Source organism: Cetorhinus maximus, chromosome 19 (assembly GCF_964194155.1).
Source record: "Cetorhinus maximus chromosome 19, sCetMax3.hap1.1, whole genome shotgun sequence".
In the NCBI taxonomy this organism is placed as follows: Eukaryota; Metazoa; Chordata; class Chondrichthyes; order Lamniformes; family Cetorhinidae; genus Cetorhinus; species Cetorhinus maximus.
This window is the reverse complement of record NC_135897.1, coordinates 53,029,954-53,047,293: the sequence shown is the minus strand read 5'-3', so window position 1 is coordinate 53,047,293 and position 17,340 is coordinate 53,029,954. Positions and strand designations below refer to the sequence as shown.

The 17,340-nt window shown below is 44.7% G+C and overlaps 1 protein-coding gene across 1 annotated transcript in view; it reads left to right on the top strand.

Annotated features, from left to right (window-relative positions):
• Positions 1–17,340, top strand: part of pex5la (peroxisomal biogenesis factor 5-like a) — a 194,311-nt gene that overhangs the window by 60,550 nt on the left and 116,421 nt on the right. Inside the window, exons 2-3 of the mRNA XM_078563858.1 lie at positions 8,940–8,996; positions 13,984–14,088. Coding sequence (XP_078419984.1) covers positions 8,940–8,996; positions 13,984–14,088 — 162 coding nt within the window. The remainder of the gene's footprint in view (positions 1–8,939; positions 8,997–13,983; positions 14,089–17,340) is intronic.

The window sequence follows — 17,340 nt, the reverse complement described above, 5'->3', positions numbered from 1 at the left end:
GTACTTTGAAGCTTCAGCTCACCAGTCTGCAGACAGTAATCTTTATCGGGCCTGCAGCTTTCCGGAAGCCTCCCTTTAGCCTGGGTATGGGTTCTGACATCTCCACTGGAGGCAGCTCCTCTGAGGAGGAAGGGAGGGATAGAATAAGGAGGAGGCCAGGAGTGGACAATCAGCCTCCAGGGGAGCCACCTTTGGGAGCCCAGGTGCAGGCACAAGGGGCGCAGGGCCAAGGGGTTGTCCAAGGTGGAAGGGGCTGCAGAAGACGCCACTATCCTGCTGTCAGGGTATACAGGCGGCGAAGCAGCTACCTCAGTATGACTGAGGTACAGTGCCGAAGGAGGCTCTGTCTGTCAAGGGGGCCAGTGAACTATATCTGTCAGATGATTGGCTCTGAGATCTCCCCTAACTGTGTGGGTGGATACCCCATGCCAGCGGCTCTGAAGGTCACAGTTGCCCTCCACTTCTATGCATCTGGCTCCTTCCAGGGCTCGGTGGGTGATCTTTGCGGTGTCTCCCAATCAGTTGTCCACACTTGTGTCAAACAGGTCACAGACGCTCTGTTCAGACGGGCATTGACCTTCATCCACTTCCACTGTGACCAGGCAAGTCAGGCACAGCGAGCCAGAGGCTTCGCGGCCATTGCTGGCTTCCCCCGCATCCAGGATGCAATAGACTACACACATGTGGCCATCAAGGCGCCAGCAGGTGAGCCCGGTGCCTTCGTCAACAGGAAGGGCTTCCACTCCATGAACGTGCAGATAGTGTGTGATCACAGGATGCAGATTCTGCAAGTTTGTGCAAGGTACCCAGGCAGCTCCCACGACGCCTACATCCTTAGACACTCCCAGGTGCCGGGGCTCTTCAGTGCTCCGGCTCGGCTGGATGGTTGGCTGGTGGGCGATAAGGGCCATCCCCTCAGAAGGTGGCTCATGATGCCTCTCCGCCATCCAAGAACAGAAGCTGAGAAGCGCTACAATAGGAGCCAGGGCACCACAAGGGCTGTGGTGGAGAGAGCCATCGGTCTTCTCAAGATGTGCTTCCGTTGCCTGGACCGTTCAGGGGGCGCACTCCAGTACCCCCCAGATCGCGTCTCTGTGATCGTGGTAGCATGCTGCACTCTGCACAATCTTGTGCTGGAAAGGGGGGACGCAGTGGACGATGAAGGCCTTGACGCAGTGGATGAGGCTGCACATGATGAATCCAGCAGTGGCTCAGAGGATGAGGAAGCACAGGGCAATGATGAGGGGCAGCACGCCGACCCGCTACTACACCAAGGAGGCAGGGACACCCAGGACACTTTAATCCAAGGAACCTTCAGCTAGCTCCACACACATCGATCAGCAGGAGCAGCATTGCCTGGCGTTTCCACACGTGGCACTTAGGTGCTACATCTTCCACCTCATCAGCTGCAACTAAGGGCTTAGTACAGAAACATCAATGTCCACTCAAACACTCATGAGATGTCTGTGAAACATACAAATGCAGCACAAAGGAAACACCCTCAGCCATGGTCAGAAAAGTAGACTTTATTCCCACCAAAATAAAGCACAAACGTCGCTCTGACGCTGATAATGAAACATTCCCTAATCTAGAGCCAACACAAAATCACCAGTGACAAGCCCGTGGAGTGCCTAACGTGCCTTATGCTTACGTTTTTGGGTGCTGCGTCTAGGTACCACCCCATCGCTTGGAGTGGCTTGTGAGACAGCCTGCTGACTTTGCTGTCCTGTTGGCCTCGATGACCTTGGCAGCCGTCCTCTGGTCCGTGGAGCCTGTGATGGCCCCGCCTGGGAGGGAGTGGCCAGTTCCAGAACTGGCACCTCCCCAGTTGTCACAGCCTCAACGGATGCAACGGTCACTGGCAGAGGGGCTGCTGCCCTCATCCAGAGCGCCCTGAGAGGAGCTCGCAGCGATGACAGGCAGCTGTTGCGCCGACGTGAGGTCACATTGGACCTCCCAGCTCACCGCAGATGGATGGGCACCGAGCGGCGACACTTGGTGCACAGAACATCTTCCACATTGTGAATGACCACCTGTGGCCATTAGCGCTGTGAGGGCTTGCAGGTCAGAGCGTAACCCAATCAGAAGATTCTCAATCCGCTGGAAGCCCCTCTCCATGAGAGCCGCCAATCTCTCAATGGAGGAAGCCTGAAACTCTGTCCTGAGGTTCATGCCATCACTGAAACTCTGCCTAGATTCCTCCACCACAAAGACCAAGTGAAGCACACCCTCATGCAACCCTGCCAAATGCTCCCACGCACCCTGCCCTTGTCCTGCAGCTGCTGCATGGCTGACATCTCCAGAGGTACATCATCACTGCCGGACTCAGCATATGCCTGGTCCCCTGCAGTCCTCCGGCTGCTGGCGCCATCGGCACTCTCTGTCCATGCCATCTCCTCCAGCGACTGTGAAGACCCCTCTCCACTGTGCCCCGGGACACTAGCTGACGTCATAATCCCGGAGTGTTTGTCGCTGCGCTGGTGCCTGGCTCGCTGAAAGGATGTGACATAAGTTGCAAGTCTTGGCCCTCAGGTGTGGAGGGGAGGCTCTGGACATGTTGGGGGCGGCCATGCGGTGGTGATGCTGAAATTACCAACAAGAACAGTGCATCAGTTAGCGTTCAGTCAGTAACACCTTTCATCCCTTTCCCCCCCAGCCTTATAAGTTGCTCATCCTTTAAGGGGTGGTCAAGAGGAGACCTAAACATTACACGCGCCTACAGACAGGCTGGTCAGATGGCCTAAGGAATGCCACATGGAATGTTATGTGGATAAGTGTTCGGTTAAGCACTTGGCCAAGACAAGCAAGGTACAGGAATACATGAGTAATGGTAGGACCGTGGGAAGTCACGACGATTACAGGGCAGACCCGTTAAGGTAGCAGAACAAGAACATAAAGCATTTAACAAGGTCAAAGCCAGACGTGCCTTTATTAGCCGAGGAATAGAATGTAGGAAAAGGGAGGTCATGTTGCAAGTGCAAAAAACGCTGTGAGGCCACATCTACACTTCTGCGTTCAGTTGCGACCTGCGCTTCATGGGAGGGATGACATTGGAGTGGGGAGAGTACAAAGGTTCCTGACCTGGATGCATGCTGGCCTGGAGAGTTGAAGTGATGAGGAAACATTGCAAACACTTGTGACATTTGCCGTGGAGTACAGGAGATTGACAGGTCACATTATTGACCTTCATACCGTTATAAGGGGCATAGAACAGGTGGACAGAAGGCAACATTTCCCCTTGGTGCAGGGATGACTAACGTGGTGGCATTTATTTAAGTTGAGTACCATGAGGTTGACAGGTAAGGTGCTGACGACCATTTGGACAGAGTAATGTGGAACGCACTGGCTAAAAGGGTGGTGGAGGTACAAACCCTCCTAAGATGCAATAAGTCTTTGGATGTGCAGCAGCGATGCCATGGCATGTTAGGCCATGGGGATAGTGGTCACAAATGGGATAAGGCTACTTTGGAAGGTGCTAGAGACACGCATCCTCAAGGGGCCAAGGGACCTTTGTGTATGACACACACATCTGACTGTATCAGTCTGTGAATGAGCAGTGTTGCTGCATTAACGATTGCAGCAATAATCAGTGCTTTGGATGGTGGGGAGACAGAGTGGATGGGACTGTGGCCCTCAAATACCTGGCTGCTGCACCCCAGCCTCACCGACACCTGCCAACCTGGCCGCCTGCTCATACGTGGTGAGGCGCTGCAGCATGGCGTGCCCACCACCAGTCCGCTTCTGCTCCCGCATATTGCTCTCAGTTTTTGCTTGCAGAACATAGAAGAGCATTTATTGGGGCTGATCGCTCATGTACTCTGCATGCGCACGCCGCATCCCAACCCCAGTGGCCTATCTGAGTCCTCCTGCGGCTCCTGTCCACACTACTGGTGATCAATCCCCAGAAGATAGTACGGCTGCTCCCAACCCCCTCCCCCAGTGGACACTTTGGACACATTCAGCGTTCATCACTTTGAATAACACACGAGCCTTAACGCCCCTGGCAAGGAGGCGCAACTAGTTGCGGCGCCAAGGCCAGCAGATGGCTCTTGGCCACGACACCTTGAGGCTCCCCTTCCACCATCTCATCATCACCAAGAAGACATATGTTGGAGTTCTGAGTACATGTCTAGCTGCCTCCCCTGCAGGTTGCCCCCAGACTACTCAAATGTGACAAACACCAATATATGCTGCAGGGAGAACCCATCTTCTCCTCAACCACTAAGGCTGATGTAAGCATGGTCACTATCTGTTTGCCCACCCAGTGTGCGCCAAATGCCCAATGCAGTAACGACAGTAAGACATGGGGGGGCAGGGGGGCTCAAAGGCTAAGGCTACCTGCTGGGTCAAATGGCCAAGACTGACATGGTCCTCACCCTTCCAGAGCGCTGCAAATCATTGAAGCGCTTGTGGCACTGTGTTCCGGTGTGCCGCACAGCATCATGAGAGCTAACAGTCTCTGCCACCTGCTGCCACGCCTGCCTGGTGACATGGGGGTGCCCTCCTCCTCCCATCCTCCGGAAACAAGACCTCCCGATGGTTGGACACCTCTTCGAGGAGGACAGCAGGGCAGGCATCTGGGAACCGAGGAGCACAGTGGCCCCCCGCTGGCCTACCCTGCAGCCTGCCCCCCTCCTCCTCCTCTGCCCTCACCTCTTGTGGTGCCTGGTTGCTGGCCATGGTCAACAGCCTAAAGGAGGCTGCCTGGCCGCTCTTTATACAGACTGCCAGTTCCCGGTGGTCTGAACACACCCGCTGCCGATTTAATTTTCCCGATGAAGATGGAAGTCGGAACCCCGCTGGGCGGGTCTTAATTGGCCCGTTTCGGCACCGGGGATCAGCTGCCCACCCGCCGCCGAGTCGGTCAGGCCCGCCTGCCCATCAAAAGCAAAATTCCGCCCTATATTACTAACACCCCAACTCCCCATTGGACCACCTGACTACTACCCCCCAGTCACCCACCTACCCACTTACCTTCTCTCCGTAGCATGTCAAGGTGGCTTTGGGACATTTAAATTTACCGCTCTATGGCAGCTAGCGCTGTAAAAAGCGGGTGTGGCATGATATCCCCTGATGTTCCTACACTATGAGGAAAGGGCTCCAGGAGCAGGTATGCACCATGTTTCTCAGGAAGCCTGATTCTGAAGCCCGGGTGAGAAGCGTGGAGCTCCAGTGTAAAGTGAGAGAATAGGAGCAGAGTGGCAATCCAATAGTAAGTCCAATTGCCATTCCTCAGAAGATTCAGCCCAATTCTTTTTTTTAAAGCGCTACAAAATTACACTTTTATATGCTCACAGGTTTCACATAAGATAATCCACAAGAAAGTAAGCCCATTATTACTCTTTCACACCTGGAGAAAGCTTCATTACCAAGATGAGGAAGATGAGGAAAAAGAGTAGAGACATCTGATGCTTTTGCCAGGGCTACGTCAGGGCCCTACAAATAACATGAACTTGCAAATCCAGATGAGTTCAGGTACGAAAAATGCCCAAGCTTGCCGGGAAGGAATGTTAGGGCCAACGTTAATGTGCATATGTACAAATACTTCCAGCAGTCTCTCCTGAATCAGTACATTATTGAAATTAGCTCCTTAGAATTTAGGATCTAATATTATCGTGTGGTCCTTTAATGAGAAGAGAAACAATATGTTTCTCTCTGTGCAGCTCAGGCAGAGTTAAAATATTGGATGGCTTCACATGATACAACCGATAGGAAAACAACACCTATGCATGCAAATCTATGGATCCATGCAATTTCTAATGAATCACTTAATAAATTATTTATAATAACCACCTTAAATTTAAGATTAAAAGTCACTGTCTGGTTCTTCAATTAGAAAATAAACTAAGCCCTGTCAGTCAACTCTTAAGTCGATACAAAAGCAAAATGCTGCGGCTGCTGAAAATCTGAACTCAAAACAGAAAATTCTGCAAACACCCAGCAGATCTGGAGGCATCTATAGAGAGAAAAAACGGAGGTAATAGGTCAGATTTTCACCACCGAAGCAGTTAGCTCAAGTCAGAAAATTCCCCGACTTGGCAGACCTGCCTCTTTATTAAAAAGTCCCATCACATGCAACTTTAGCTCCAGGGGAGTGGGGGCAGGATTGAGTGCAGCACACTAAACCCAGAAGCAAATTGGAGTCAGCCATGGAGGCGGGCGAGTATCAAGACGGGCTGGTTAGAAGGCCCACCTCGGTTCTCTGGGACTTTGTTACCAGTTGTTTTAGAAGCTGTTAGGCACTCTAACCTTCACCCCTCACATCCCCTCACCTCCCTCTCATTCCCATGTCCCTCCTCTTGCCTGCTCCATGTCACCTCATACCTTCATGCCACTTTATATGCCCCTATGCCACCTCATGTACCCACCTAGTACCCAATACGGGCAGTTGTCAGGAGCCATGTAAGATGGAAAAAAAAATTGAACTTTAACAATATAAGGTTCATAACATTTAATACAAAAAAACTCTCATTCACGAAACCCATTCAAAAATTTTAAATCCCCTTAAATCTTTAAGCTGTTTTCGAAACAAACTTCTATTCAGTCATCACATCAAATGCAGATAATCCTTTTATCTTAAACTATCAAAATGTGAACTCAAGCCCCTGCTGAGATAAGTGCTTTTTGAGCTTTTGAACTCCGCCAAGCATCCATAATGATTTCTGCTTAGTAAATGCCAACAATGAACCCAGCTCAAACAGCAGGAGCAGATGGTAATGTTTTCTCTAACCTACACCTGATGGCCTGTCAATCAAAATAGACCAACAGCTGGTGCTTTTTTTTAAAAAAAGTCTGACAGCTTCAGCCTGTTTTGTTAGTTTTTAAAGGGCTGGGGATTTAAATAACTCCAGATCCTATCCGCCCATCAAGAGTGTTTATGTTACTTCATAAATCCATGACTCCCACACCGCAAGTTATCCTTGGGATAGCAAAAATGAGGTTTATTTAAACACCACACTAATTCAAATGGCCCTGCTAAGTTTGGGTTCCTGCCTGTGTGATTCATGCCCCTCCTCCTCCCCCCTCTGGCATAAATGGGATCTGTCAGAAATGGGGGCGGGACTTCAGCATTCGGGTCCAGCCCGCCATTTTTAGAGGTCTCCGGTGTCGACCCGACTCTGCGAAAATCCAGCTCATGTTTTATGTCTATTATTTTTTATCAGAACCTCTGATGAAAACTCTCAGAACTGAAATTATGCCTCAATAGTTGTTGTAATCACTGCTTTTGCCCTTGTTCTTGTAATCGATCACATCCTTTGCATCATGCATATACCGAGGCACTTTGCCTTTCCTCCAGCAGAGGCTCAAAAGTTTGTGCAGATGCTGCAGGAATGCCTATTTCCCATGTTTAATTAATTCAGGCAGTATAGCATCATAATCATCTGGAGCTTTGCCGATGGAAAGCCAATCAATAGCTTTGCTAAGTTCCTCCTCTTTGGGTTTGATATCCAGCTCTGCAATGACAGGCAACTCTCTATGGTGTCTCGAGCTTCCTCGGTGATCAGCTTCTCCCTAGAACACAACTGAAAGTATTGTTTCACTCATCTCTCCAACTGTGTTTATTGCAATTTGTGATGACCTCCCCGCCTTGTTTTTTTTTCAGAAGATCTGTTTTCTTTGCTGTTGCCTTTTGGTCACATCATACATGCCCTTAGCATTCCCTGTGTCAGAGGATATCTGGGTATTCTGGTAAAGTTGTAACCAGTATAACCAGATAGCCTAGGTGCAACACCTAACAGTCTATTAAACTTTACTTTGAGCAGCTCTTGAAGCATTCAGAGTCTCCTTGCCCAATTCTCCCTTACAATTAACGGGAGCAGATTGCTTGGCTTCAGAGACAGGTTGTATTACAGTGATGTTTGCCTCAAACCAGTCAGCAGTTTCTGCTCTAGTTTACTATATGTTGAGTGTGTGGTATCGTAAATCAATTCGATTGAACAGGTGCTCACCAGCATTCCCGTACAAGAGCGCCGACAGAAAATGGAACATATTTTGAAACACCATTTATGATACTGCACCAGTTAGTTTCCTACAAGTGCAAAAAAAAACAATTCTAGATTTGACTATGAGTAATGATATGGATCAAGTAAGTGAATTAAATAACTCGGAAGATTTCTCAAAGTATATGGCTGCCCTTTTTTTTTCTCATTGACTGAAATGTATAAGTCTAGAAATTGGTTTGCGCTAATCTGTTAGCATAATCTGGGCCTCCATTATAGGAGACTGCCGAGCTGCAATAAGATTTTTCCTACTAAGAAAAATAACATTTTCTTTATCGAATAGTCAAATTTCATCTTGTGTATTGCAATATTACAGTTTATGTATTTTTGAAGATAATTTGAATTCAGTGATGTAGTTTTTAACTTGCTGCCTGTGCTTAAAACTGGCCATGCAGATTGGACATACACAATAGAAACCACTGGATTTTAATTTCCACTGAAAGCAATTGAAAGGAAAATGGTGCAGTTTCTATAATAGGCAGCTGATCCTCCATGCCAGTTTCAAACATGCATGGTAAATTGAAAGTCTACCTCCCAAGTTTGCAACCAATTCGTTAAATAAAAGTTTTTTTTTCACTTCAGAAAGTGAGTCTGAAGAGGGAGCAGCTGTGGTGGTTATTGGAAAAACAAAATAGAGTTGATAATGTAATTTTGAACTATGTATTTTTTCTAACCTAGTAAGCTTATTTCCGAGGAGATTATTTTGTAAAACACAAGTAATTTAATTTTCAAAACTTCTCTGTTAAGTAAAGCAGGCTAATTACATCCTCTGTGAAATTTTTTATTGAGTCTTTGAGTAGCTAACTACGTCGCCTACGTTATCTAATTGTAAACATTGGAATTAATTACCACTGTGTTAAGTCACTGAATAAGTACACTATCACCAAATACAATATTAAAGTGCTTTTCATATTTAAAATTCACTTCATCTTGTTACAGGGCAAGCAGCCTGGGAATATGGTGTGTGGGTTGTTGATTTGTCTGGAACAGTCCAGGGTGAGTCAGTTTAGATTCTCTCGGGCACTCCTCCTGTTCAATGCTGCCAGACCTTGCCTATTCTCCCACCGATGCTTCTCAACGCTAGATCATCCCCTCTCACCATCCCCTCCTCAAGTGCTCCCAGATGCAGTTATTCCATTATTTACTCCCAGACTCCCATCCTGTCTGACAAGATCCAAAAACTCGGGTTTCCTCCTCCCGTTGCCACCGAGCCAGTGTTCCCAGATGCTGGTAATCCCCTAGGCACTGCTCCCAGATGCTGGTAATCCCCTGGTCAGTGCCTCAGATGCTGCAGCCTCTTTGTTTAGTACTCTCAGACCCTGCCTGGTCCTAATGCTTGCAGACAAAAGGATGTTCCTTCTCCATGTCCCGAGCACGGGGATCCACTCCTCAATACTACCAGATCTGGGAGACCCTCTCCAGTGTTATGTGATCTGATATGTCATGATGGGCTAGATAGCCACCTCCTGTGCCCTCCACTTTTTCTTTTTATTCCTTTCTTTTCTATCACCAGTAATGACAGATCCAGGTATATCCAACCTTCTCAATCAATGCAGTAAGAACCTTGAACTTTCAATGCTTTCCCTGTAATCCAAGACGTTCCAAACCCTAATTCTGTCACACCTTGATACCTATTCCTAGTATGTCAGACATCAAAGCCTCTCTCAAAACAGCACCCCTGATCCCCATCCTGCCCCCCAAGGCTGGTAACTCTACTACCACAGTTGTGGCACATCCTAATACCTCAGTATTCCAGGCTCTAGCCCGCTCCCTAGTGCATGCACTTTATACCCACTGCCACCACAAATAATCAAACGCTTATGGTTTTTGCAGAAAAATGGACATGCTTACAAAATTGACCTCCAAAGCACCAATAAAAATCTTAGTTAATCACATTGTGGCAAGTGACAGTGAGGTTAAGATAGCACTAAAATTTGCTAGCAGCTAACACTGATGGCTCTATTTAACTCTTTCAAGTTTATTATCATAAAGTGAAAGCACAACCCTGATGACAGCAGCTATAATGACCATAGGCTTCGGGACATTTTGTCAAGGAAAGGACTTATCCTCTACCTAACCGTCCCAAATCCGCTGAGATCCTGTGATTTGAGATTTTCCTGCTGACCTTTTCTGGATATCCCTCCAAATGGACTCCCAGCTAGTGTTTCAAGGAGAAAAGGTCCACCTGTTAGGTCCACCTGTCCCACTTTAATATTATTACAGTGTCTCTGCACATTGTCAGTACAGACACTTGCTCCCTCAACCTACCTGCCCTGCCATTCCCTGCATCTTTTCTCTGCAAATCTGAAAGTGGCAGGGCAATATAAAAAGCTATATTTGGTCACTGCTCTTCTTTTCATCTCCGTTGCACTAGCGAATCAATTTTCCAAGGCACATAGGAAAGGAAAATCTGCATCAATATTTCAAATAAACAACAAGTAAATCCTTAATTTTTACATTTCATAATCTTCACAATTTACTACATTAAAGGAGCTACACAATTATATGCTGCTGATATCTAATTATGATGCTTTAAAGCAAAATTAAAGTAATCTGTGAACACTGTTACGGACAGGAGAGAGAGAGGCAAACTACACTGATTTCCTCTCATTGCCTGTCTGTAAGCAGAAGGTGTGTTGAATTATTTTTTAAAGTACGCGGTGGCGTGTTTTCCCAAACCCACAGTTTGTGTGATCCAATTTACTAATAACCCGCTGCAAACTCATGTTATGCTTAACTCAGAAGGTTAGTTTATTTCACACTCATAACCTGGGGGAGGAGTGTTTGGAGTAGGTACATAGAGTCTGGGTTGCTTCTGCAGGCAATGGTAGGAAATTTTCCAGCAGAGACAGGCTTGGAGGAGTTAAGAGATGGTAACCGACTGCTTGCTCAACCAGGCAGCTGAAGTCCTTTCCAGTTAATGTTAAAACAGTAGGCTGAGGATTTCTCACTTCTCAAAGGCATATAGAGATTTCAAAATGGACACTCAAGTCACGTGTCCTTCTTTCTCCACAATGATTTCCAAAAGGGATTTTTATCCAGTGTCTGGAACTGGCTTTGATTTCAGGACTGATAATGTCCCAGTTGTTAGTTAGTGAAAGAGTTACCATCCATATTGAGGGTCTGGTTTTGGGAAGCCATTTCTTTTTATTCATTCACAGGATATGGGCTTCGCTGACTGGGCCAGCATTTATTGCCCATCCTTAGTTAGTTGCCCTTGAGAAGGTGGTAGTGAGCTGCCTTCTTGAACCGCCGCAGTTAATGTGCTGTAGGTATACTCGCAGTGCTGTTAGGAAGGGAGTTCCAGGATGTCTAGGAAAACCCACTGACTCCTCTAACAATGTGAGCCTATCAGATGCAGATGACATCCCTTTGGTTCCCTTTTGAAATGGGCCTGGAAGTCTCAGATGTGATAGGAGTCTGTTAGCAGCTCTGAAAGCTTCATGAATTTCAATGTGCAAGTCTCCTAGTTTTCGTAATTACAAGGGGTCTGAGGTGTGAGATACCATTGGCTGAGAAAATAATTATTTTGTTCTTGTAACTCCTCAAATATATTTAGTGTTCACCTTTAAAAATTTGGTCCATCATGTGTAGTATATCTCTATACTTTTTTGCATGAACAATCCAAGAGATTACACTCAAAATGACTACAGATGTCTCACAACATGTCAGTGTCCTTTATCCTGCCACACATTAGCACACCCAGTTAGGTCTTCATCTCCAAAAGATGAAAATTATGTTTCATTTTGAGCATGGTCACTTGGGCAAGACACAACTGATGCTCGTAACTACCATAAACTCAAAGTAAGAAATATATCTGGGGATTTGGTAGGCTATTATTTTTGCATAAACAACTGTAAACAAATTGCAATCCCAGACCTATTGTAAAAGACTTGATGTTAAATAGGGGAAAAAAGAAAAAATTTCCATCGGTAACCCAGCTTAGCTGTTTCACTGACATTCATTTCACCTTGAATTCTGTCAGATAACAACCACAGAATCACACACTATTGTTGTGCTGTTCTTTGTGGACACCAGCAGCTCAACATCAGTGGTTGTATTTTGTGTGACGTTGCTGGCAATGGAAGTGAAACAGTTAAGCCATTACCATCATGATCCAATAAGAACAGATTACTTTAGCCTAAGCTGTAGGCATGCAATTTTAACTGCAGGATTCAGCAATTTGACACCTGACAATAGCTGAACTGTGTGCTCAGCATGGTTATATCTGAAGCTGTTCTTCCAGTGCATTGATAATTATACTATATGATTAACATAAAAAACAACCAAACTTATTGTTTGCACATTTATTTATGGGCAGACTTTTCACCTCAGCAGGCGGGCGCATGCCTGACCTGCTCGAGCGGGAAATGTCACTCATTGACATCGGGCGAGCGTCCTGACCTCAACACGCACTCGCACAATAGTTCAGTCGGTGGGCGCACGCGGGAATCAGAAGCTCGCCTGCTGACAATTAGAAGGTCTGTTAAAGCCATTAAAGCATCAATTAAGTTAAATTTTTCACTGCCCGTCCAACCTTATGGTTGGCAGGCAGGCGAAAAGGCCAAGCGTCCTTTGCATTTTTTGGGAAATCTCATCCATGGGTGGGATGAGGTTTCCAACATCAAATAAAAATAAGATGAAAGTTTTAACATTTAATTAATAACGTGTCCCCTCACGTGACTCTGTCACATTTTTCAATTCTTTATTTTTTCAAAATCCTTCATCTCAAGGGCGCACTCAAACGCAGGCACGAAGTTCATGTTCGCCCCGCTCGCACTCCCCCCTCGCATCCCCCCCCCGCCCCCCACACAGGCAGCGCTGAGTTGCTTTCCAGCCTCAATCGAGGGCGGTGGTCGGCTTCCTGCCCACCCCTGCCTGACAAGGGCTAAACTCTGCCCTACATTTTATTTTTGTTTCTTTTCTCAAGTTTTTAAATACAATATGTATTTTAAAGATCTTAAAATCTATCTTTAAAGAGTATCATCTCAATTTACTATTTTAAAAATACAAGACTTATAAATAGTAAGATATATATTTTTGTAGTTTAGTTTCAATAGTGATTTGTTTTGAATATTTCTATTTAAATGGAGAACAAAGAAATTACTGCACTTCACAATGAGTGAAATAAATGAACATACAAAGTTGAATATGAAAACCTGGAATGGCTGCTGACATGATTTCAGATTGCTTATACTCTCCACCTCAGAGATTCTTCTGATTAATTTTCTCCAGTGGCATCTTCAGTTGCTATTTTTCAGGGAAAAACAACGGGGGGAGAAAAGGTTAAAATAAATGAAGGTCTGTTTCATTTCATAACTCTTTGCATCTGTTTGATTTTGAACATAAGCATGCTGGTATTTGTCCACAAGAAGCTGTTAAATCTTAAAATTAAATCTCAATATTCGTTTTAAAGAAAAAGTACATAACAGAGCTTTAAACAAGTAAATAATGGCATTCACAAAATTCTTGAGCCCTGAAGCAAGGTGGATCTTGAAAAACAGAAATAGGATTTTGTTATTGTCTGCATTTGATAAATGTGTTAAGAAAATTAATAACTTCATTTTCAGAAAGTAAAGTCCATATAATACAAAAATACCTGGATGCTACCAGATTGAATATTTCCCTAATATTTCTTTGCAATTTGTGTGCCATAAAGTTTCCTCCTGTGGTACAATGTTTCTTCTGGCCTGTGGGCAAATGAATGCTTTTTTGTGATTGGCTTATCTGTAGCAAACAGTTCCATGATGTATATTAGTGATGTAGTGACAATGTTTTTGGATGTTTCCATTGCTCACTTCATGCTTTGGTTACAAAATAATGTTTTTGTTACCAATTTAAAACTTAAAAGTTTATTTCAATTCTAAGAATGTTATAAAAGTGTTAGTTTGGCTAAAACATATATGGAAAAGAAAAGTTATAAATTGAACAGTAATAGTTTAAAGTCTTTTGACACAAGTCATTGTTGATTTCACTGTTGTAGGGGAAAGGCGCTAGGGCTGCAGATAAGGGTGTTACCATGGTGATGAAGGAGATACCGAGGGAGGAGTCTGGAGAAGGAAAACCCCTCCTCACTGTGACATCACAGGTGGGCAGCATCATGCCAATATCAAGTTGGCATGTGGTCATTCAGTCACGTGAACTGAATGTATGAGGACAATGTTATGAAACAGTTTAAAATGGAAGACTCTTCCTTAAATATGATTAATTCAGTTAATAATGATGTAATATCCAATTAATGTTTGCCTAACTGTACCATCATTAACATCCATCCCCATCCTGTGTTAATTGCTTTCAAATCATCTTACCAGAAGGACCCATCCTTTTGAATGTTTGAGGGACACCAGTTTGTTCATAATTTCCTCAAATGCTGAGCCCAGTTTTGTAAAATCTAGACGAGCAGCATTTTTGGTACATAACCTGGACTAAAGTAAAGTCTGACTCTGATATCAGTCTATTCGCATGTAGCATACTGAAAGCTGAATACCAGTACTGCTGCTGAAGTGTTCATTTAAAAACTTATTTTTAAGATGAACTTCATTATAATAACTTACCAGTCATATCAATCTTAAACCCTAAGAATGCATAGTATTCATTGATTTAACAAAAGGTAGTCCTGTGAAATAAAATATTCAATAATCTGATTTAGAGCATAAATCATTTTCTTTCCCTCTTGCCCAGCCACATCAAAGCATAATGTATATCTGTTCAAGTTTGTGCTTTATTTTCTAATTAAAGATCTTAGCTATTTTTGATCCATTGGCATTTGTGATGGCCCATATTAGTAACGTGCTGTGTCCTTTTATAAATGTGATATGGATTCTAGTTTGCCTTTAAGTTTTCCTTCACATGTCATCAGTGATCTCGCTAATACTAACTAAATGTGATACTTCTTAATAGACCAAAATATTTTGTTGTACATCAATATTAGCATACGTATTCCCTTGTTGCTAATTGTAAAGCTTTAACTGCTGGTTTCTGTATTAAACGGCATATTCAATCTTCGCTATTACTTTTTTTCTGTTAGTTTCATTGAGATGGATAGAATGTAATTTAAACTCTTTCCCAGGCAGCAATATTTGCAAAATATTTGGTGTTGAAAATCTGTAGCCATTCTAGTGAACTCCTGCCATAACTTCTGTACGAGTCAGACATAACCGCTGAAAACTAAGCCTCAGGCTCATGCCAATGTTTCCTGTATGTCTTAGGGTGGAGTATCCACCCACCCCTACAGTGTCATCAGCATAAGAGGACTCCATATGTTGGGAACTACTGTGAACCTGGTCCTCAGTCAGAGCACAGTGTAAGTTTGCTCACCAGCAGAGTAGATGTGAGATCCACCTGCATATTCAGGCCAGGATTGAGCTCTGGAACCTTGAAGACAAGTGAGGCTAAAACTATTTTGTTTTTTCATTAACAAGTAACGCTTAACATACTACTTTTGAAGCAATTTAAAAATAGCCCATTTAAGATGAAATAGGTGCCTCAGTTGAAGGGGACACCACTAACCAACAACAAAAACCCCAAATTTTAAAGGAAACTTAACTCCAATTAAAATAACATTCCTGGAGTTGACAATGCACTCCAGGTCCCTCACTGGCGCCCAATGGTCACCAAAGGCCTCAGGGTATCGGTGGTCACTGTGTATCCCCTTGCCAGGGTCACCTGGGCGTGGATGTAGCCATGGAAGAGAAGCAGCATACAGGAGAAAGTAGCCCACTTGATCAGCATTCCAGCCCACCATGCAAACATTTACTCACTACATACTGGCTCTGTGGCAGCTGTGTATACAATCCACAAGATGCATTGCAGCAACTCGCCAAAGCTCTTTCAAAAGTACCTTCCAAAACTGCGATCTCTACCGGCCAGGAGGACAATGGCAACAGGCACATAGGAACACCACCACCTTCAAGCTTCCCTGCGAGTCATACACCATCCTGACTTGGAAATATATCACCATTCCTTCATTATTACTAGGTCAAAATCCTGGAACCCCGTCTCTAACAACACTGTGGCTATACCTGCACAACGGGCACTGCTGTGGCTCAAATGGCTGATCACCATCTTCTCAAGGGGAATTCAACATGGGTGACGAATACTGGCCTTGCTAGTGACGCTCACATCCCATGAATGAAAAAAATTGTGATTCATTGGATTTAGATTCCTCCCCTGCCACCTCATGAAATTTAGATTAAATCTGTCAAAAAGTGGCAGTGTGCAGTGTTTTGCCTAGCAGGGCTTCACATGCATTGGATCCCCTGAACAAGGGGAAACATGTCACTTAAAACTAACACAATCTATCTAGCAGCTAGATGCTTATGAAAATTGGATGCATTAGATCTCCTAGAGCACCAAGGAATTTTGGAGACATCAGAACCACTAGATTACTAGCAACTTGTGCATTGCTGCCAAGTCATCAAGAAAACACAAGAACTAGGAGCAGGATAGGCTATTTAGCGCCTCAAATCTGCTCTACCATTCAATAAGATCATGGCTAATCTGATTGTGTCCTCAATTCGACTTTCCTGCCTGCCTCCCATAACCCTTGACTCCCTTGTCAATCAAAAATCTATCTAATTCAGCCTTAAATATATTCAATGACCCAGCCTCCACTGTTCTCTGGGGAAGAGAATTCCACAGACTAATGACCCTCTGAGAGAAGAAATTTCTCCTCATCTCAGTCTTAAATGGGAGACCCCTAATTTTTAAACTTTGTACCCCTATAGTTCTAGGCCCCCCACAAGGGGAAACATCCTTTCAGTATCCACCATTTGAAGTCCCCTCAAGATCTCTCAGATCACCTCTCATCTCATTCTTCTAAACTCCTATGAGCATAGGCCCAACCTGCTCAACCTTTCTTAAGATAACCCCTTCATCCCAGGAATCAGTTGACTGAACCTTCTCTGAACTACTTCTAATCTAATTATGGCCTTTCTTAAGAAAGGAGACCAAAACTGTACTCAGTACTCCAGTCTCAGTAAGGTCCTGTACAGCTTTAGCAACGCTACCCTACTTTTATATTCGATTTACCTTGCAAAAAACGCCAACATTTCATTTGTCAATGGTAAATTTGCCATTGCATTTAATGCCTATATATATATAATCCTGGAGAATATCAAATAACTCCAATGGATGGATATCTAGACCTCCAAAATCGGAAGTGATGCTGTGATCAGCACTACACTTCTTGGTCTAGTAGAGGTTGTGGTATCAGAACACGCCATTGACATTGGGTGCCCACAACGCTACAGATGTTTCAGGGCCTCTTAACTGTTTGCTGCTGAAAATCCCTGTCACTTAGCCATCAATGGCAATGCTGCCCATGTTATTTCCGTTATCC